Source organism: Labrus mixtus, chromosome 15 (genome assembly GCF_963584025.1).
Source record: "Labrus mixtus chromosome 15, fLabMix1.1, whole genome shotgun sequence".
NCBI lineage: Eukaryota > Metazoa > Chordata > Actinopteri > Labriformes > Labridae > Labrus > Labrus mixtus.
The window spans coordinates 25,448,792-25,472,187 of record NC_083626.1 but is presented as its reverse complement, the minus strand read 5'-3'; the positions used below and the strand labels follow the sequence as shown (position 1 = coordinate 25,472,187).

The 23,396-nt window shown below is 39.9% G+C and overlaps 1 protein-coding gene across 2 annotated transcripts in view; it reads right to left on the bottom strand.

Moving 5' to 3' along the window:
* LOC132990052 (uncharacterized) overlaps positions 1-23,396 on the bottom strand; it is a 377,347-nt gene that overhangs the window by 340,276 nt on the left and 13,675 nt on the right. For both annotated transcript variants that reach the window (XR_009675957.1, XM_061058085.1), the window contains 8 exons: positions 22,262-22,373; positions 19,714-19,804; positions 17,413-17,499; positions 11,638-11,790; positions 8,696-8,825; positions 8,537-8,569; positions 8,019-8,116; positions 5,588-5,671 (listed from right to left, as the gene is read on the bottom strand). Coding sequence is in view for 1 of the 2 variants with exons in the window: in XM_061058085.1 (XP_060914068.1) it covers positions 5,588-5,671; positions 8,019-8,116; positions 8,537-8,569; positions 8,696-8,825; positions 11,638-11,790; positions 17,413-17,499; positions 19,714-19,804; positions 22,262-22,373 (788 nt within the window). In the remaining variant the exon portion in view is untranslated. The remainder of the gene's footprint in view (positions 1-5,587; positions 5,672-8,018; positions 8,117-8,536; positions 8,570-8,695; positions 8,826-11,637; positions 11,791-17,412; positions 17,500-19,713; positions 19,805-22,261; positions 22,374-23,396) is intronic.

The following is a 23,396-nucleotide window of genomic DNA, read 5'->3' as shown; positions in this document are numbered from 1 at the left end:
TGGCGGACCTGCGCAAAAGTTTTGTTCTAGGCTGGAGGTGGAGATACCAGGGGAGGGGATTTTTTTTTTTTTTTTTTTTACCAGAATCCCACTGTGACATCACAAGTTGCGCAAATTTGAAACGGAGCATTTTTCTCTGTGTTGTAAGACTTATGCAGACCACAAACAAAGGACTGGATGGGTTTATTTCACATTTTGTGGGTCAGTAGACTCTCAGGTTACCCAATTATATGTTCAAAAACACTGTAGAAGTGGATTTTTTTTTATAATATGTCCCCTTTAAATAGCATTGAGAGGTTGAAACAAAAAGTGCTGCAACAAAAATATCTCAGATATATGGAAAGATTATGCTTTTGGTTATATTTTACTTTTTTTTATATGCGTATAACCATTCAAATTGATATAATGCTGTCATCACTATGACATGTGCATTGGAGGATTGCCTATTTTAGCGATAAGCAAATGAAAATGGTGGCTTGTAAACATTATACTGATACGTATTTAAATTCCCTCAGGCTCGCAATGTACGTCCATTGAAAATATTTCTTCCTCATTTTATCAGCAAACGGATTCTGTCGGCATTAAATTGCATCCAAATGTTTTTGTGTTGTATACAAATGTGATTTTTTTTTTTATGAGTCAGGGCTGCTCCACACAAATAAAGCTGTGAGTCTTTAAAGTGAGCTGTTACTCACACCTGTCAGAAGCACACTGAATGATCTTTAATCTGCAGGTTTGAGCTTTTTACTTTAAAGGCGAGATTAAAAGCTCCTTATCTGCCGCCACTGAGCTGGGATGGATTGGTGTCTATATGAAGAGATTGTGATTACATCGCAGCAGCCAGCTTTTATGACTATGACTATTCAATATATCAGACTTCCAGCGAAGAAAAGCGTATTACATAAAGCGTCTGCTTCTATTCTGAGCTGTTATAAAATCATGCCTCCAGAATAACATCCACAAAACAAAAAACAAAAAAACTTCTCCAAAATCAGACCTCCAAAAATTTCATGAGCTTCTTCTTCTATGATTAATAAATTTGCATGTTGGCTATTCAGGGGCATCATTATGAATTCTCCTCTCCGGTGAGAAGATGTGACTAAATATGAAGCCTTTTCCCAAACCTGCTGCTCCCCTGCAACAGAAACACAGCCGAGTCACTCTCAATCATTTTCTCCGATGCTCCTGAAGGGCTTTATTGTATATTCAGGAGCTTTCACAGACACAATATTAGAGCGCCGGCCCCCACACGGCGAAATCAGCGGAGGAGGGGATGGACGCAGGTGGTGCTCTGGACTGAGAGTTTGGACTGTGTGGACGGTGATTGTGTCTAAACTTGATATTTTGACATTTTCAAGATGGCACAGAATGGACCGATACAGTTTTTAAAACATAACTCTTAATTATTAAAGTTATGAAAACTGGAGGGGGGGGGAGGGGGGGGGCTTTTGATGGAAACTTGCAGGGATGACGGTGCATTTTGTCACGGCTCCCCGCTGATGAAAAACAACTGGCGGCCTGAGGGGGGACACTGCAGCTAAAGGTCAAATTGTAAAACTTTGAAAGGCCACAGCCACTTCACCAGCAGACTGTTTTCAATATTACTTAGAGTGATTTATTGAACAGAGAAGGGGACAATACTTAAATCTTAAGATTTATCGTGTAACATTTCACTTTACGGAACAGTTTGACTTTTTTACGATTCACTCTAAGAGGGGAGAAGGTCCTTATAAGACCGTTTATTTTAAATGTCGTTGATTAAGCATAAGCTTACACAGAGCGAGGATTAATGAGTTTGTATTCAATGTTAAATCTTCCCGGAGTTATTGAGATAAAATGCTTTTTGATTTCTCCAATTTTTTTATAATGTACATGCTGTATATACTGTCTCATAAAGAGCATGTGTTTCATATTGATGACGATTCTATGTAGAGGTGGTGTTATTTAATCAGCTGCCTCAATGAGCTTTAGCTTCAAACATAAAAACAAAAACCTTAAATATGTCTACCCTAAAACTTGAATTTAATAGCCGTGGTTTCTATTTACACGACATGAAAAACTACATTAACGGCTCCGTTAACTCCCGGGAATATCCAGGGATTCTGGTCCAAAATTCAAAACATTATCATTTCTATAGCTCACAGTATTGTCATATACATGTTAAAACCACACCCAGTCCAAGGGGCAGGACGGTGGGGGGGCTTCCTCACCTTGATACTGACAGTCTACGTCTTTCAGGGTTGACTGTTAATTCCTGTGCAGAGCCGTTAAATTGTACTTCCACAGCAATCTACAGTTATGATGTCTGCCTAGAACCCCACTTTTTCACTTCAGTCTATGAGATGACCCTGACTTTTATTTGGGACAGGCGTCAATATCAGACAAGTCTTTAATTATTGTTAAACCGAACTCGTCCACAGCAAAAATGGGACAGATTATACAATCGTAAATTTACACCAGAGAGAATATTTAACTGTGAACACAGTTGTGTGTTAAAAGTTTAATTTAGAAATTACTTATTTGATCTTGCTCACACCTGTTTACAGCTGCTTTTCATTAAACAATTTTAATAAGATTTTAAACTTTAACTCTGCACTGTAACTTTTAACTCTTTTTATATTTTTACTTTATTTATTTCAGTTCATTTCATTTGAATTATTTTTATTTGAACATATTTTCAGATTAAATAATTTCAGTGATTAAATTTTCTATTTTAATGTTTCTTTTCTTTCCTCTGTCGTGATGCTTTTGATGTCTTGTGTGAAGCACTTTGAATTGCCTTGTTGTTGAAATGTGCTGTATAAATGAACTTGCCTTGCCTTGCTTTTTAGGGCAGCCCACCTACGCCAACCTGTTGCGCTATACTTTATCATCCTTAGTTTTGATCTGCAAACTATTCAAACAATAGTTGCATCGTTGGCCTTCAATTTAAAGCTGCCTTTATTTGTCAAAATGTGCAGCAGCAGCAACAGCGTGCTATATGGGGATACTTTGCAACGCCAAGAAACTGGAACCGACTGGATTAGAGACACACACTTCTTTAATCACCTTACTAACTTACCTGCAAATAAAAGATAATTTTACTTGTAGAAGCCTTGACATTCAATGTTAATGCCCTAACTGTGTCCCCTGGTGATGTATCTTGTTAAATCTATACCAGTGCAAGAGAGTTAGGTGAGGTCTGAAACCATTATCGCTTGCATATTATCAGTTCAAGGTGGGATATTTACACCGCTGTTACAACTCATCTGCAGAGTTTAACATTGTATGTGCATGACTGAGTGTGTGTGTGAAGCCCCCTATGTGTGCTCACACGTCACACTTCTCACACCTTGTGAATCCACCAATGGGACACCATTATTACACCGTTTCCATACTGACAGCAGAACCTAATTAGAGCATGAATCTCTAATCATGGAGTTATCCTCATTATTTTGTCCTCTCACTATAAAGCCCGTCTTTAGTAACTTCCTTCCTGCTCACTTGTGTGTAAGTTGTGGTGGGTGGGTGGGTGGGGGGGGAGTTTGCAGTGCACAGGAATGTAATTGTGGCTGTAATATAACACAATTCCCTACCAGGCCTAAAGCTCACAGCACTCTCTATAATATCCCCGCACTCAAACACAGCAGGAAGGGTAAGTGGACTCTCTATGATGATGGATCGTCCTTAGAGATATGGGAAAGGTGAGGAAAATAGGCTCTACTTTTGTATTGATTGTTTTTGGTGGGGACTCTATAAAAAAAAGACAAAGTGCCTGCTGAAATGTCAGAAGTAGGCTTGAGCGCTATAAACCTAATCTAACCAGGTTAGCGGGCAGAGGAAATGTCCTCCTTTGTAGACACTGGGATCAAAAAAAAACACAGGGACCTCCTCTGAATCCGTGTGTGACCGAGGAATTTTCTTTATGAGGGAACTTTATGTTGTGGGAAATGCTTAATGGAAACCACAGTTCTCAAGACAAACTCGTTAAATGTTTTCATTATTTTTGTTTGCAGAGGGTCCAGTCAACTTTGAAAGTACCTTAAGGCTCAGGAAACCCAAATGCACATCATCGCTTTCAGTATAGAATATAGAGCTGTATGTACATAGGCATTTAAAAAAGACTAGACTTATTTTGAGATTGTCATTCATTTCGTTTATGGTCAGATTTGGCACGATTAAGATCAGATAAATATTCTAAAATAGGAATAGTTTGAAGGCAGATGATTGGCTGTTCACACCGAGCTGTTCAGAGATTATTGATCACCACGTGTATTTAATTTCGGCAGCACTCGTCTCTCTGCAGCTGTGAGAGTTTTTTGTGCAGCCTTTTATGATCTAATATTGGTGGAGAGAGTTCAACTTTGCAGCAGTGCAGCACCAGAGGCAGTATTGAACTTTTTGTTAATAATCTAGAGAAGGAGCAATCTTATCTAATGTTTCATCTGTATGCTAACAAAAAACCTGGTCCGAAATTGACACCCACCGAGCACAAATACAGACAGATCTTAGAGGGCTATCAGCCACATGTTGGGTAACAAAATAGTCATGTAATTATAAAAAAAACTGTGCTGAGTTTGATTCCATTTTGTTGCACCTGCAGCTTCTGTCTCCTGCTCTTCTGCTGTCTGCATGTCAAAGCTTCATGGGGGCAGGTTGACATGTGCACACATACTCTGATGCACAAATGCACTGTCGAACACACACCACTCACCACTGTTAACTGTACTATACAGGACATCAGCAACCCTGCTGCAACCGGCCTGCTGCTAGCTAGTGTTAGCATAAGGCTAAATAAATAGCTTGTATGTATTCTATATTTTGTTCAGAGGTACGTTTGAAAATTAGCATTTTTTGGGAGCATGACTTTGAGCTGTATATGGGCTTGAACAATTGATCAATAAAAGTATGCATCAAATTTGACTGCTTTACATTTTTCTCTGACCAGTAAGAAAAATGCTTGGCTGGTGGATTTTTTCGTCCAGAATGTCAAGAACTTAATTACAGTCCCTCGCCAAGAATGAAAAGCTAAAACTTGAACAACAATATGAAGTTTTTTTTCTGTAGAAGGATTCAACCACAGAACTTTGTGGTATATATCCTTTTTTCCATGTGTTGCTTTTTTCTTAATAGCACATCAGAAACCCACCAGGGGGGTTTGAACAGCTTCTCATTTTCATAGTTTTGTCGACCATTCATTGATGTCACACATTAACGGTCAGGGTAAACTTGCAGTCTCTTGCAGTTTCTGGCTACATAAGACGGCGCAAAGTGATTATTAAATCCTGAAAACGTTATTAAAAAACGAGTAAGAATAGCACTTTCCAAAGCTGCTATTGGTCGTGTTTGCTGTTAAAGGATATCGAGGCCACGGCTCTGTGCAGCTCAAGCATTATGTCCTTGTGTAAGCGCTGAAGGACACCTATAGAGAAAAAAAAGAAGTAACCTTGGGGACTTCTTACCCTGAAATATATGTACTTTCCCAGAGTTGAGAGGGAGATAACATGACAAATAATTGAAGAGGGCCATCCAGAGACTACGGAAACGGAGGGCAATCCATCTCTGAGGCTGTACAAAAGAGATATTGAAATAATAACTCAAGGATTACCAGTATGACAGAGTAGAGTTTCTTCATCTCCTCACACGTCTTCGTCAGTGCCGAGAGATCCGTGTTGTATTTCTCAATCGCCATCTGGGGTATAGAGAACAGAAATGGGAAGCTCCTGGTGATTTTTTTTGCACTGTTTGAGTAAATCAAAACTCAAACTCGGTTGACACTTAACTCTGCATAACGCCAATTCATATAATGCGGGAAAAAAAACATCCTTTGAAAGGGCACATGTGATCTACAGTGTATTTTTGACCTTGAGAAAGCTGCAAGCCAAAGACATCCTGTGATTATTTTCTGTTGACAATTATAGAAGGTATAGAAAGTCATGTTTGGTCAGAAATGTACACGACTGAAGTTCAGTTTTCTGAATCTGTTTTGTACAAATCTGCTTCCAATAAAAAAAGAAGAAGAAGGCAAGAAGCTTAGGATTTGTACTGTTTATGTTACCATTCAGTTTTTACTTCCTGTCATAAATAGTTGTGACAAGAGCAAAGGAGAAAGTCAAGGGGAAGTTTCCAGTGTTGCTTTGATAAAATATGTAAGTTATGCATTATGTTAAAACAAACCAGAATCTTTTCTGACAACCAAACTGTGATCATGTCACATTGTTAACCAACTTTTGCTAGCGGCTAATTTCCCACTCCTTAAACAGACATTTAAATACAGACTAGTCGACTAGTCCTAAGGTAAGAGAACACTTGGGCTCTCGGTGATGTGATGAGCTGTAATTTCAGTCCAATCAGGTCACAGCGTCCACGGCGTTAATGACGCCAAATTGGTTTGAGGAGTGTGGCTAACGTTAGCAATGCTAGCAGCACCAGCCTTAGGTCCGTCCTGCCGGTAAACGTCGACATGCCTGTTCTTAATGTGTTTCCTCTTTGCTTTGGTCGAGTGGTTACATGCTAGTTCAACCTGGCACAGGTACACTTTTATCTCCATTTTCTAGAGAAAAATACTGCCATACCACACTGCTCCTATAGAGGTGCCATCTGTCCACTTTGCTGGTTTACATCCCGGCAGTAGAGCTGGGTAAGCAGGTCAATTAACAGGGGCTACAGACAGTTTATGGCTACAGTCTGGGCTACTGTGGTTGGCTGCGTATCAACCTTACCGCTTTAGACACAACACTTTAGGCCAGCATTGAGGGTGAACATAAATATTAATAATAGGTTTAACTGACTAGAAATTCTGGTGCAGACTAGGGAGGTTAGACAATGTTGAATTATTTATTCGGCTGCACATCCCTATCTCAGTACCCCTGTCTCAAGTCTTATACAACCATTATTTACAGATAAACCTGATTGTGTGACCTCTTCAGTGAGAGGATCTGTAAACTCTGTCACACTGTGGGGGACATTTTCCCACACCCCTTAGGGCATGATGGGTTACCTAATAGTTTGATGAGTATGAAGAGTATGGGAATTAATGCTATGGTGGCCATCGTCACCAAATCTTATCCCAACTGGATAACTACAGGAGATTTTGAAACACTTTGTTCAACAACGTTCTTCACCCACGATCAGAAAACACAAAGTGAGGGCATATCTTTTAGAATAAAATATGATGTGATGGTAACATATTCCTCAACAAGAGGTTCAGAGACTTTACAAATCCAAGGTTCATTGGCAAAAAAGTACTTTCCACTGGTTTTCTCCTATTTGTCAATCATCTGTATGTCGTTTGAGAGAGCTGTCACATACTGTAAGTCGTTTTGAAAACCAATGGCAATCAACCTACTCTGTTAGTTAGTCAAGAAAAATAGTTGGTTTTAAATGCGAGTTGTAGATCCTTAAGATGTTTGAACATTGGCCAAATGATCATACTTGACCATCTGAAGTCCAATTTGATTCAGCTATTCATAAAGTTTATATTTTAATATCTGTTTTGTGTTTGGACCACCATCATGAAGTAAAATGATGTAATAAGTCCAGCCGTCACAAGCAAATAGATCTGTTAAATGATGAAATCTGTTTAAAAGAAACCATGCTTTAAAACCTAATGATCAAAAATCAATGAAAGCAGAGAATGTAGGATCATAACAGGAACATATCTCCTGTTTTTAATGACTTTATGGACTTCAGTAGACAGGAGAATCCGTCACCAATAGTGTGTTCAAGGTCTGTGTGTGTCTTTTTGTGTGTGATGCTACTAGAATCTATTTAGAGAAGATCATAAGTGCATGTTAAAATAATGAATTAGTAATCTATCTGATTACATCCCCAGTGGCTACTCAGCTCCCTCTAAAGCAGGAAGATGCCAATAAAAGCAGTGAAGAAGGAGACCACAAGCTGAGAAAGCAGACGGTAGTAAAGCTGTTCATTTGTGAGGAAAAACATAATCGATATGGTGTTTGTTTACAGGAAGACACATTGTACCTTTAAATGGCTGAGTGACTAAATGATAAAAAAAAGAAGATTAAGTGCTCCACCTTCAGGTCTTTGGAGAAGTTGGGGTGAACAATTCCGGTTTTTCTCTTCCTGGCCATCTTTTTGTACTGCACGACTTTCTGCAGTTCATTCTTCAGGACTGAAACAACACACACACACACACACACACACACACACACACACACACACACACACACACGCACAGACTTTGGTTACAATTTGTCATATCTGACCACTGAGGCAAATAGCTGCTTTAAATCAGACGCTGTCTCCTGTGTGATCATGTGGAGTGCTGTATTTGTGCTCGTTGTAACTTGTTGTAAGTCATCATACAGACAATATATTGGACTGAGCCCATTTATTCCCCACAGACGACGCTTTTTTTCAACAAAGTACAGTGAGACTTCAATTACGGAAAGAGCTAGTAAATGTTACTATCACACAGCCTCACAAAAAAAGCTTACGTTGGCACAAAAAAAAAGTCGGGTCGGTATTACAGTGATCTCAGCAGATTTGAGGAGCAGTCTTTGGGCGCTGTAGTAAAATCTGATCTACTCACCATCTACTTCTGCGGTCAGGCCTTTAATGGAGGCTATCCAAAAGACACACACACACACACACACACAGAGAAAATACACATTTCACTTAACAGACCTCAATTGGAAAAGTACAACACAGCTTTCTTTCAGCTTTTGATCAAATCTTGATTAGCAAATACCTCCCGGGACAGTTTCGAATTCTGCCAACTCCTGGGTAAAAGTGGCCAGGCGCGGTTCATGCAACATGATCTGCTCCACAAGGGCATGGAGCAAGGTGAACGTCTTTTCTCTCCCACGGAGCTGTGAGAGCTGGAGATGGAGAAAAAAGCACACATTGATGTAAAAAAAAAAAAAAAACGGCACAGCCTGTACAAAGCTGCGGTCCCCCCGCTGCACAGCGTGAGGACTTATAACTTAAAGGAAACAAGATAGATGTGTATGCTGATATCTACTCCTCCGTGTGTAGCTGAAGAAAAAAAAAACAGCTTCCTTACTGTGGGCAGTGAAAGATTAGGACGGCCATTCACAGATTCTGTTTACACATACAGCTTGTTTTTTTTTCTGTTACACATTCTTTGTGTTGTGGATGTTGCCAATAAAAGTTAACCTTGGCGTGAAGAAGACTTACTGTGAGTGCTAATACCAGATGTTCCAGATGCACTGCTCTTAGTGTTTATAGCAAAAATGCCAATTTGCAACGCCGGCAACAAACATCAGTGTTGTGTTGTTTATGCACATCTTTAAAGACAATTCTGTGCTTCATTAAGTTTTCCATGTTGAATTTTGTACCTTAAAAAAAACCCTAGTCTTTAGTGTTAAAAAAAAAATCAATAACTCTAACCTTTAATTCCAGATTGCGAGCTAAGTGATAGCCCTGCAGTGAAGACATGCCTTCAAGGATTTTATTTAGTTTCAATAGCTATTTTAGTCCTACCTATTTAGAAAACTTAGAACAACAGATTTTGGAAGAACCACAGTGATGATGTCAGAGGGCTGTCAGGGATCAGGATTGCAATGTGAGATGTTGATCTGGGAACACGGTTTTCTTGGCAAACCATTTAGTACACCAGTAACAGCAGTAGCAGCATTATCTGTGACCGCTTTATATGATTGTGTAAAATGGTAATGATGAATCTACAATTCATGCCATGCTGCTCCTGATGGTGCAGCAGGGCCCTTTTCAAATTCTGTGACGGTTCCTTGTACACACTGGGTCATGTTGTTTACCAATTTAAGGCCCAGTCAAGCCTTGAGATATACAACGACACACATCAAGTAGCTTACTGATGCTCACAAGTAAGGGGGAAAAAAATCAAAGAAAGCTCTTAGGCTGACTTGATTCCTTGTTTCTTTAAGGTAGTCGACCATTCATTTGCTGAAAGTCTGCCTCGAGCAGCAACAGTTTACAATTCTCAATTAGACCTGGAAACCCCTCTGAGGGAACACAGGGGCTCGGCTTCATTAAATGGAGCAGAGGACGTTTTAACTTCCGCGCGGAGTGCACTGCCCCTGAAACAATCTCAACAGAGAGACTTTTAGACAGAAAGGAGGGGTTCAAGCTCCATTCAAAGAAAAGCAGAAAATACTCCTAATACATCCAGCGAGTACCACACCTCCAGAGCAGCAGTTCAACGTTTTGGGAATTAAGCTTTCTCTCTTTCTGGTCAAGAGTGAAATAAGAAGATTGGGATCGCACTCTTATAAAAAAAGAATGAAATGTTTCGCTTAGCTTAGTATAACAAGCTGAGGAAAAGACTGTGAGTGGAGGCTGGTTTCTAATTGGCATGATGTATTTATCCAGTGAGGATATTTTAGACTGGTAATAAGTACATTTTATTTATATGGCACTTTTCACAGACATTAGCCACAAAGTGCTTTACAAAGACATCAAATACAATAAACAGTATAATGGTGTAGTTAGAATGACCGTAATAGGAATAATAACAACAAGAGTGAAAAGTTAAAATGAATCAAAACAATAATACCCATTCAGCAAACATTTAAAGGCTTTATATGTGATTTTTTTTGATCCAGCAGATGTCGCCCCCTTGAGCACCAGCATGAAACCAAAACAACTCGCGGTGCATTGTTGTGTTAGCATGCTAATGCTAGCGATCTTTATTATGCTCGTATCTTCACACTGCATGTAAATTTACCTGAAATGAGCGTGATCTAGAAACACGGTTAATCAGTGAGTACAGTATGTTATTCTTCTTTTCTCTAGTCCCTCAATTAAACAACTTTTATACTCGAGGGGAGGAGTCAGCCGGCCGTCCCGGCGATGTAAACAAACTGAAGATATGTCTCGGAAAACTCAGAAAACATCACAGACAGTGGGACAGTCTTGACTCACAGAGTTATTTTCAGAGGATATACTTGATTTCTATTATATTTAAGTGTGAAAAATCGCATATAAAGCCTCTAAGCCTCTTACTGTCCTTATACATAAAATTCCTACCACTGGGTTTCCAACGTAAACAGGGTTGGTAGCATTTCTAAAAGTCTAGGAAAGTTTTGGAAATGTGTAGTTTTAAAGGCTCTAAAATGCTTTACTAAGTGTAGACTAGATGCTATACGCATGAATGTAGAAATCCCCATGCGTTGTAAAACCATTCTGTAGCAGACTGGCTTAGAAGAAGTGGTTTTAACACTTTGTAATTCTTTATATTTTCAGAGCAGAGGTTTAAAAATGCTGGCTTGTTGAGTTTGTTAATGTATCTACGGAGGAAGCCAAGGCTAGATGTACTCCAAACTCTCCAGCCTCAATGCTACGCTAAATTATCCTTCTCCTTGCTCCATAGTTATCAAACAGATATATGAGAGGTGAAAGCACATAAGCTTCTATCTAAAAGAAAAGTTCATTAAGTTGAGCAGAACTGAGTGACAGCCGTTAATGAATGCAATGACTCTAAGAGATTCAGAAACCATGGAAGCCAGGCGGTGACATAAAACCACACAGCAGAACAGAAGACCTGAGTGAATCTGAGAAACTTCAGCGAGAAAGACTTTAAGACGAAGTTGAAAGAGGACGTTGAGAAACCCTGCCGTGTATATCAATGAGTCGTCTTATTAGCCTTGCTGCAACTCAATCAAAGGTCAGAAAAGAGCGGCGGAGTCGTACTTTAGTTAAGGAGGAGAGGCGGAATCCCTTGGCCTTTCCCTTCCTGGAGTTCTTGTTGAGGTAATTGCCAATGGCGAGGAGGTACTCCAGCACGGAAACAAATGACCCGCAGTTGTTCAGCTGCGTGCACATTCTGATCTTCTGGTTAATCAGCTGGAAGACAAACACAAGGGCCACAGAGCAAAGTCATTTTGTTCTGTAATCCGACCGCACACACAGGCGCAGTCGCTTTCATTTCCTCCACACAACAACTGTGAAATTTAAGTGGACTAAAGCTTGTTTAGGAAACTCTCCGTGCTGATAAAGCGTGGACAGAAATAACCCAGAGGCTTTAGTATTTTACATTATAAAGATAAAGAGTCAACTCACAAACACCTCATTTGACCTAAAAAAAAAAAAGCAGAGTCTGGTTGTTTGGTGAGATTGTTATTTGTTATGCAATTAAGTGGAGCTAAATTTCCTTTAGGAATACTGCAGAATTTCCCAGTATAACCAGCTCTGAACAGATTCTGTTAAATATGGACAATATATAGAAATCACACTGAAAAGCTGAAAAGAAATAAATACCAGTTTACATGTTTTTCCAATGGTGTGTTTGGGAAGAAAGGTGTCAATGCTGAGGTGAAAAAACAGTCCTTCACAATTCTACAATTCTACAATTCACTAAGCAGACGCTTTTATCCAAAGCGACGTACATCAGAGAGTAAGAACAACACAAGCAAGGATCTAGAAAAAAGGGAACAATGTGAGTAAGAGCAAACGATCAGCTTTGAGTCTGATTGGACACACAGGTGCTGACAGGAAGTGACCAGAGGCAAAGCACAACATTGAGGGCAGTTCTTGAGAGCTCTAATCAGTATAGAAACCATCTTATAAGTCGTCGTTATCAAACAAAAACCATCGTCATTACCATCATCATCATCAATAATATGGAGACCATCATCATTAAGTTAGTAGGTATTCATGAAAGAGCTGGGTCTTTAGCTTTTTCTTAAAGGTGCAGAGGGACTCTGCAGATCACATGGAGTTTGGAAGTTCATTCCACCACCGGGGGGCGACAGAGGAGAAGATTCACAAAGAGTTAACTCTTAGAAATAAAGTGTGAACCAGCAAGCAAAAACACTTTCACCATACGATCCTGTTTAAAGGTTTAAAAACCTGCCACTGGGACAGCCTCGAGAAGATTTGTAACAGTTGAAATTGTGGAATGCACCTTTAAGACAGTTAGTGGGGGAGCGACGTCGACGTCACTAGATGGCGCCTTGTTTTTATCCTTGACGTTAGTTTGAGCGGTGCTTCAGCTATGGAGGAATGTTTGCAGAGCTCCTACTTTCCTTTTGACTCATTGTGGAATTGTAGAAAACATTGTGGAAACCCCAGACGCATGTGGTTGTGCACTTTTAGCTTGTAGTCTCAGATGCTCGCCATAAAATATTAACCATTAATTACGAGTCACCGATCCAAACCATTACAAGATAAAGGAGAAATCCTTCTTCTGTTTTGCCCATTGCTATTTCTACAGTCGAAAGATGAAACTGTTGAAACTGTTCAGCCCATGATGTCATTTCTTATTGAAGTTTACGTAATAAAGAAGTACACTGTGCCTTTATTAGACAACTGATTGTCAGCATATTGTGGCTTACTACTATTTTTTTAATAAGAAATGGAAACTCTAATCCTGTCTCTCTGTGCTAATTAATCTTGCCATGGCAAATTATTTTTGGTAAAAATATATTTTGGATGACTCATCTTTAAATTGAAGGCCCGTAGGCAGGTAATCCAGTCAAATACTGTTTGGAGGAAAAAAAAAGTGAACTCCTCATTTTTGGACAATTCACTTCTTTTTTGTGATGATGAGAAAAAACTTTTAAAATGATGTTAGTTTTGTGACGACCCCGTCTTTGGCTTGCTGCTGTTGTCTTGTCTGTGTGTGTTTGCTGCAGGGGGTGTGTGTCCTGGCTTACCACAGTTCAACCAACTTTCAGTTTTCCAAATGACTGAAACTCTCTGAGGCCTGTGTTTTTTGTTTTTTTTTGGTCCATTTCTTGCCCTCATTTGCCACACGGAAGGACTTCAACACCTTGCACAAAACCTTGAAATGCTTCTTTGTTTTAAGCCGGATATTTACATCCAGTTAAAACCCACAAGCTTAAAGTATAAGCTTAGTAACACAGGAAAGGTAACTTCATATGACCACAAATCTAGACAGTTTCTTGATAATTTCCCAAACTCTTTAGAGACTTGGCTACATGACTAAATCAGGTTTTTTTTGCTTCATTCTCAAAATCTGTGGCCCTACAGGAGATAAAGATGCTCTATCCTCTGGTACATTTTGAATAGAAATTACAAAAAGGAGCAAATGTTGAATGTACTGTGATTTTCCCATTCAGTACATCTCATCTTCAGGAGATGTCTTCCTGTCTTCTGCATCACTGGATTATGTTCCAAGCCTTTGACTCTCTTATTTATATTTAGAAATGGTTTCACACGGAGCGCAGCAAACAGTTTAAAGATAGAGCGGGGTCGACGATGCAGAGTACAGCCTGTCACCCTGGCAGTGAAAGTTTGCACCAACAAGCACATTGTAGGTGAGAATCCTCCCTGAAGGGGTTGATTTCTGCTCTTTCTCTCCTCAAGCCTGAGTCTGTCAGGTGGGGATCAAATCCTCTTAAATGTTTTGGGGCTTTAAAAAGGTCTGTCCTGTCAGAGAATCAAAGGATTTAGGGTAGTCTTGCTTCAGAGAGGACCCTAACCTCTCCATGTTTGAACGCCTGTTATGGAACAGTCGAACACTACACTGTGGACTGCAGATGAGGAAGCAACACTTTGTCAGAGATATCCTCCAAATACCAAAGTTTGATTGAAAAATGACCTTTTTTTTAATATCTTTAAGTTATAACACAGTAGAAAAAGAAAAAAGAACATCAGAAAGAAAAAGCGTAGAGCAAATTGAAACTTAATGAAATTGCTAATCTTTCTTGTCGAGTCATCTAGCAGCGTGCGCGATATGTTTGTCTCTGGGTCTTCGACAAAGAAAAATTGCTGTCACAGTCGATGGATTACAAGGCCATCATTCTTATCCATTGTTTCTCTTCCTTCGCAGACAGTCAGCAGACAAGAGATTAGGACTGAGGCACTGATGCTGAAAGGAACAGAAGCTTCAGAGAATCACATAAAAAAAAGAGAAAGAGAAAAGACAGAGGAGCTGGAAGGTATTTTTGTCTGACTGCAATATCTTCACAGCCTGCGGTCCCCCATGCCAATAAACAGAAATCCTCTATAGGAGTATTAACGATTAGTCTGACTAATGTCAACCTGACATGTGAGGATACTGGCACTGCACAAGCCTGACATGTTTGGCTCCGACTATAAGTTAGACCTTTAATGACCAGAGTTATTTATGATATCAGTCAGTTACCCATACTTTATACATTCAATAATCTAGAATAACAGAAACTGTATATAATTCAATTATTAGAAAATATATGACAAATTGACAACTGCTGAACCTTCTCAGTTTAGATGTAGATAGTTTGCCTTGATACTTGATTCTATTGATCATTCAAATGCATCATTTAAAGCAATAGCATGGAAATGTATCAAGGAATTGAACATTCTGACAACCTCTAAATGTCACAGCCTTAATGGAGCAATATGTAACTATGACCCCTAGTGTTTATAATGGGTACTGCAGTCCAAATTCAAAACATTACAGAGAGCTGTCTCCCCCCGCCCCCTCCTCTCTAGAGTCAATGTGTACACTGGTTGCCATTTTGCGGTCACTGAAGCTTCAGTGTTTATCCAGCTCTGCATCGGTCTGTAAACCTTTCTGTGTTCTAACCTCTCTCCATTTGTTTTTTTCGAAAGCATCTCCAATATTTATTCTAGTCTTACCACGTTTCTGCTCTTGGAGCGTATTAGAAAAACGCAGAGGCTTTTTAGGTCAGGTAGAATCCATTATATCTGAACCCGTTAATTCTTCTTCCATCGCTGCATCACCTGTTGGTTTGCTTTTTTGCCTGGAAAACTGAGGTCTGTCCACAACGGCCGTGTCGGGGTTTATTAAAACCGCCTACCTTCTCTGGTCAAAACAAACACAAACCATTCAAGGACCAAAAATCAAAACTTAGGAAGAGGACATACTGGATGCTGCATTGTCGTCAGAGAAGCCAGCACTTCAACATCAGTTTCCTTAATAGTCTGATGATATAGTGAGGTCACTTTATCATTTCATTCAGTAGATCTCTTACATATTGGTCATTTAAACAAGACATGCTCAGATTATAACAATGTATGAATACACTATACTCACATTAAAGCTAAGTCAGGATCAGTTGACAATCGCAGGTTTTGTCTAAAACAAACTCAGTGACTTCCTTGTCTACTGTTGAAGTATACTCAGATTCTATGAAATCCATACTTGTGCTTTGTGTGTATTCTATTTCATTTCACTTCTATTCATTTAAAAAGTGCTTGTCTTTAAAGAAAGTCTAAAAGTTTGTTGATTGAAAGTCAAATTCATGAATTTCTCCTCAGCACTCGCCAAAAGTGGGTCTCTGATAAAGATAACACCTTTCTATGTTTTACACCACCTACAGGAAAAATGGAACTTGATTTGATTAAGATCCATCTTTTCTGCTCCGTGGAACGATGAGAGGTGTCTGAAAGTGGCTCTCATGCCTTTCTGTTTTTCGACGCTCTTAACAAGCCAGCAAATCGAACGGAAACTTCTTCAGCAGGCACTTCAAACATAAAGCTCAAACTGGAGGGTAAAAAAAAAAAGAAAAGAAGCTTTCATGTGTTAATGTAAGTTTATCCCCGGATGTTCTTTTCATTTATGTCTAAAACCACAATGTATCTGAACATTAGCATTTGCAGAATACATTTGCATGCTCATGTTTCACCCGGTGCTTCATGAGGAGGCTGACGATTTGCCCTTTTCCAGCTCGTAGGAGTGTGTGTGAAACTTTAAAAACAGCCCGACTTCTGATTCAACAGTTGATTCATATGAGGAGGTTTTACACCATATGTGATTTTTTTTAAAAGTCTGAATTCAAAGATTAAAGTTTGAGTTGGGTTTACAATTATCACATCACCGCACAACTTATTTCCATGACATGATGGTGAGATACATCTCATCTCTTTGAAATTATTTGCACAATAAGAGGAAAGTTTCATATCAGTGATAATGGAGCTCAGCGTACGTTTTTTTTACCAGAATCCCACTGTGATGTCACAAGGAGAGCAAATTTGAAACTGGACTGGATGGATTTATTTCACATTTTGTGGGTCGATAGACACTGAGGTTGCCCAATTATGTGTTCAAAAACATATGTCAAAAAAGTGGATTTTTCATAATATGTCCCCTTTAAGCCTCCTGGCAAACAGCTACAATGCGTCCGCCTGTAAGTCAACTCAGCCACGCCTCTAAACATAACTCTTATCCCTCTTAATTTAAAACACATGCATTATATGAATTCATCCTTTTTTGCTGTCAGCCTCAAGTGGACCCTCGAGGAACTGCTGTTTTTTGCAATTCCACATTAGCTTCATTTTTAAACACTGCGGTTTCAGCTTGGCTAAATCATGGTGTGTGTACAAAAAAACACTTTTTTGCATTCCTTGTGATCTTTTCAAAGGTTAATTTCACAATGATTATGACAGTAGGATAAATTGTGCAGCCCTAGTTTTAACCAGGCACTCAAATACATTTTCTACATACTACCTTGATCCCCTTCCATACATTTGACTCCACAAGAGATCGTATCTACTCACAGGCTGCAGGTCGTTCATGCTGTTGGGCAGCTCTCTCAGAGTCAGCAGCAGGTCCAGTTGTGTGCTCAGATGGGGGATGTTGCACATCTGTAACAGAAGGGGAAAAGATGTAAGTCTATTTAGCCCTTTACATAAAGAGAGAACGTAATAATCACATCAAATCGCCTATTTCCGAGTGATTGTATAGATTTATGTGATAAGACTGGTGGTAAAGTTGTTAGATTGCTGCGGCTCTTTCTCACAGGCTCAAGTTCTGTGTTGAGATTACCTCAGGCGAAATAGGAGTGCTGCAGGCCTGTCGACAGGCTGATTTAATAGAGAAACTGAAGGCTTGACACCCTGAAACGATTGGCTGAGCTGCCTAGTCGACCTTTGAGTCTGTGCTAACCTCTAATAAATCACTCCACATTGTCAGACAGTCCCGCACACGCTCAGGTACTGTCTCCTAGAAGCCAAAGGGCAGATAGTCTGAAAGATGGGTCGGGAAAGATATTAGGATAAGTGTAAGAAATAAAGAACATATAGTCATTTTGTTTGTTTCTTTGGGGGTGCGCTCAGAATGTGTCTTCCTCCTTCCCTGCTCCTCGTCTTGTCACATTTTTCTGGCACATGTGTTAACATATCACATCGACTCTCTGCCAAGGCAGCGCTGGGAATATTAAAATCCTCCTGGAATTAACTTGTTCTAACATTAGTCAGCAAGCACACTCTCAGGTAGTTTGCCGACTTTGTCTCAGATCCATAACTCAAACTCTCGTCTTCACCAAATTGGAAGAGTAAAAAAGGAATTCTCTCTCGTAGGATTTGTTCTTTGGCAAGGCGCAGGGTTTAATCTCCAAGTGAAGCATACAAACATGATTTAGGAACATGCAACAACCTATTTGCAGTGTAGTGCAAAGCATGATTAGGATTTGTTTCATCTTCGGGGAAAGGTCAGCGCTTCAAGGCTAATATGTCGATAAGTCTCTTTATAGGTGGATAAATAGTTTGCAGATAACACTCTTGTGTCCACTATAGACATCCTAAATTAAAAGAAATCATCCTGAACTATGTGACGGAACATCAGAACATTTTTTCTGATTTAAAGAAAAACAAGCGCAGACGGAAATCGGCCTCATTCCTCTATATCTTCCGAGGATTCTTCTTAGATTTGTTCTTAAGAAGATCCGGAGAAAAGCCTTAAGGCCGATTCTTGAAGCTGTTATCAAACAGCAGAGTTTTCCCCACCTGTGTTCAGAAATTGATGAATGTCATGTCCTTGTAAACTTCGAAGCTCGTTCATGTTTTCCCCAATGAGCATAGAGAAACGCTCTTTCAATGCCCATATAAGGGCATGAGACAATGTGGTGGTGTGCACACACTGTAATCACAGAGGTTTTGCTGTAAGCTACTGTACAAACAAATCCAAGAGAGGAAAACTTCTGGTTGGGGATGTTAAAAGCTTCTTGAAAACTGCGTAAAAAACATATTAAGAACAGTTGGTGAATGAGGCCCATTAGTCTGTAAGACCAACTTCCACCCCTCCCATCCCCCTTAGCCTTGGGTTAAAAACACATGCTGGTAACATGATGGAGAAAAGCATCACATGGAGGAAACAATTAACTCCAAGCCATAACGATGTTTCAAAATGTGAAACTAGGATGATTCATAACGTGTGTGTCAGCATTTTCCTTTTTCCTTTTTTATTTATAAATTAACAGCTTTAAGGGGGCAGGATGAGTCGAATATGTGAAAATTGCAGAACATTATATTTTGAAAAAAAAAAACATGGAAAGCAGTCAGCAATCACCTCTAATCCCAGGATGTTCAGCTGATGCCATTTCACTTTCTATTAAGTGCGATGCTTAAATACCTGCATTAGTTGGCATCCATTAAGAGGAGTTATTATGTGATGATTATCTATTTAGAAGCATTCAGGCTGACTGTAGTCTACCACTGAAACGTGTGCCCCCAGAAGGACCTGAGGATGTCTCTTGCATGTTAAACCTCTTATGTCTGGAGTCAAATACGCCTGCAATGCATTTCATCAGTTCCCCCCCCCCTCCTGCAGTTTGTAGCAGAGCACACATGATGACTGCCAGCCATGCGGTAAGGTGATAACCAGATGAATGCATAGAGCTTGTCACGAGTGTGTGAACGAGGTGGCAGGTGCACGAGAGACTCGACAAGCCCTCCTAAAGAAAGTGCATCACGTGGAGACGCTGGCTCGGGTCATGGTGTTAGATCCAAATCCCGGAGGAAATCACAATTTTAAATCTGTTAGTTATAATGAAGGTTTATACGAGGAACTGAAAACTGTACCTCCATCATGAACCGGTCCACAATATGCAGCTCTGATACAGGTCCTTTGTGGGATTTGTATTTTTCCACATCATCCATGGTAGGGACATACCTTAATGAGGAAAATGAACAGAAGAATATCACTGTTTTTTGTGCAAATGTGTGATGTTTTTAACACTTTAAAGGGACATATTGCAGATTTCAAACCTCTTTATCCACCCCTGATAGATATATGGGGTGTGCGATATTACCACCAGGCCACCCGTCGCCCCAGTTAAGTGTGTTTCTGTTAGCAGAAGCATAGTGACATCATCACGTCTCTTCCAGATGATCCCTACTGCAGAGACCCTGGCTCCAAAATTTGCATTAGCTTACACCCGTCATGTGCTAATTTTGGCTTCACCTGTTTACGATGGAAGGAGGTTGAGGAGTGCTGTCCATCTTTATATACTGTCTTCGGTCAAAGCTAAGTTTGTTTGATCAAATTTTAATGAACGTGAATGAGTCCATACGCAAAACATCTGTGATTTTTTTTTTCTCCAACACAAAAAAAAAGAAAAACACATAAAAAAGAGAACATATGAACAGATAGACTATCAGACGCACTCTCATTTTGACCTTTGCCTCTTCATGTCATCATATTCTTTAGCGCCCCCTCCACCAGTAGACATGTGCTATTACATTGATTTCCAGCAGTCGAGAGAAAGTTAAGTGATTAAAAGCCAAGTAGTGCTGATGCTCTTTGTCAGCTCCTATAAGCCGCGAGATGCTGATGGAAACAGCCATTTACTCGATTGTACTGAATTTGAACCCCGCTTGTCTTAAAGTGGACCTCCTCTGACTGAAGGCACATTCACTTTTTCATGAGCCGCTCTATGTGCCACTAGAGGAGCACCGGTCATTAATATTGCAGCACCAGCAGGGAGTGGTTCCTTCAAGATTGTATTCCTCGGGCCTACGCCACAGCCCATTAAAATATATATTACGTTTTTCTTAGAATAAATAAAAAACCCTCCACACAGTACATTAGATCACTCGCCTTCCAGGAGGTCAGCATCCCGAGCAGCTGAGTAAACTACAGGTACGATTCAGGAAGCATTTCACCCACTTCCAGTCATATATTCCTGAGGGCATGTCAATAGTTTCCATCTCCGCAAATAAACCAGAGATAAAACTTTTATTAGTGAAGCTGCTCTGGTAAAAGGTTCTGGCATCTGCTCTTTAGTATTAAAACTCTGGGAAGGCCTGGAGTGCAAAACGTGTGTTCAAACTGTTTTCTCACATAAGACCGTATAAATAATGGACTTATCCTCTGTGACATCACCTGCTGGTAGGTCAACTGCAACTTTTGAGGACTCAAGTTGCGGGCTGCTTATGGGTTAGCGAACGCGGTGTGATTAAAACGTAGTCTGTGCCTGTGGCTAGTTCAATATCTTGCAAATCAGCTAGTCAACCAACATGATTCTGGAAGAAAGAGTTTAAACAGGTTAAAGCCAAACAGCAACTTTCGGTGTTGAAAAATGAAGCCAATGAGGAATCGTAAACACCGCAGTTCCTGGAGTGTCCACTTGAGGCAGGCTGCTAATCCCCTAACCCTGCAGGTCCCTTTAATACCCATATTAAAATGCAGATTTTGACAGCAGGATTAACCATGTTTACAGCCTTGTTTTAAAAGAGTTTGGCTCTGAATAGCTCACATCTTTTCGAGCACACACTGTATGGGGGGTAAATGTCTTTATTGCTCATCTGTTTTGATTATAAAGTATTTTCTTCTCTTGAGATCTCAACTTGTTTTTGGGGATTACAATGCTGTTTTTTGCTGTGATAATGAGTTTATTCCAGGCTGTGTCTTGAGAGCTTGAGAAATAAACTCATTATCTTGAGATAACGACATAAGTAAGGCGAGATCTCGTGAAAACAACCAGACATTTCTCTATATCACGGGAAAATTGAGTAAATATAAATGTATTTATGAATGTCCATAAGGGCTTCAAATGATTGACTTGTTAAACGCTCTTTGAGTATAATTAAGTGCACAACAAGCCATAATATTAGTCCAGTATTTATTTATTTTTAATGATCCCCAAAAGACACAAACAACTCAAACACATAAACGTGTTTAGTGAATGAATTAGCTGAAGTGAGGTAGCAGCATCGAGCCGTTCATCAAAAACGGGATGTCCCTAATTACTACTCGTAACATAACTCTAAGCCTATAGCAATGAGCTAAGAGACCAAAAGTGTTTTGTACCAGGCTTCTTTAATTCTTCATCATTTTGAGAAAGGAGCCAGCTTCAAGTGGCCACAGAGGGAAATGCAGCTTTTGCTATTCTACGTTGGCTTCATTTCCAGCCCTGGAGCTCTCTTCTTCCTTTCAGTAACATGCAGTCTAATACTAAAGTGTTTTTTTTTTTTTGCTCTCCTGTTTGCTTGTTACCAGAGATGATATGCCTGCCAACAGAAACACACATCAACCGCCCATGGCACACAAAGTCATTCACCTCTCAGCTTCAGTTGTGACACTATTAGGAGTGAATACAAATCAGCTGCTTTTGGCACAAAGTCGTACCTCCTCAGAGAGGTGATGTGCTCATCAGACAGGCCTCCGTCTTCCTCGTTAACGATGAACAGTTTGTCCTTCAGCTCTCCCGGCTGCACCGGGAAACTTTTGAGGAAAATGTCTGGAAGAACAATAGATTAGAAAAAAGTCAAAAACATGCAATAGTACATGAAAGCTTTTCTCTTGACAGATCGTCTTCTCATCCTGCCATGAAATGACTAAAAAAAAAAAGCATCGCGAAGACAAAGGGTCCTTTGCTTAATTACTTTCCCCATATGCCTGAGGGAGATGCACAAATTTGCATTCTATCAAGTGAACGCTGATGTGATTTTTTTTGCTTTACAGGAAATGTCTCTGCATAAATCAGGAGCTGTGAGAAGCCTTCATTAGAAGCCAGGAATTGAAGACATGTCTGTGAAATACAGGGTGAGTTTCGCAAAAACACATTTGAGTTGTTGGTGCCAATCAGACCCACTGAGGCACTGATCTGAAAGTGTCACATCCCACCGCATTTCTTAAGAAAAATAGAAGAACCACTTTATTTATCGCTTAATTGAAATGTATCCTTTCAGCCCGTGCAGTAACGTTCACACACAGAAACATAAACACAGGGAGTTATTGTGGAGGAATGTGAAGAGGTTGAGGTGCTCACAGGTGGAGGTGAACCGGCAACTCTCAAGCTACCGGTTCACCTCCACATCAGCTGTCCCCAAAACCAAACCTCTATACACTATATGAGGTACTTATATTAAAACTGAGAGGTTGTCAACTTCAGGTCGAAACTTTTGGAGCCTTGTTCTTCTGCCCTGCGAGTTATGGCCCAGGAAAGATTTCTAAATTTCAACTGAGCTCTTCTGTCATGTCATGTAGGCAGACTCCTCTTTTAAAAATGTCTTCTTCACTTTTTATTAGTCTTCTTGTCAAATGTTGGATGAGAAGAAAGAAAACCACTGCCTGGTAAAATTTTAATCTGCAACGTGGAGAGGTTAGCCGTTAGCTTAGCATAAAGAATGGAAACTGACTGAAACAGCAAGCGTGGTCTTTTCGCAAAAGTCGCAAAATCGACATGTCTTTTATTATCGCTATCACTAACTTCTATTTTATCCCATTTTTTACAAATTGTCTTTTTGTGTGCGTATCAAAA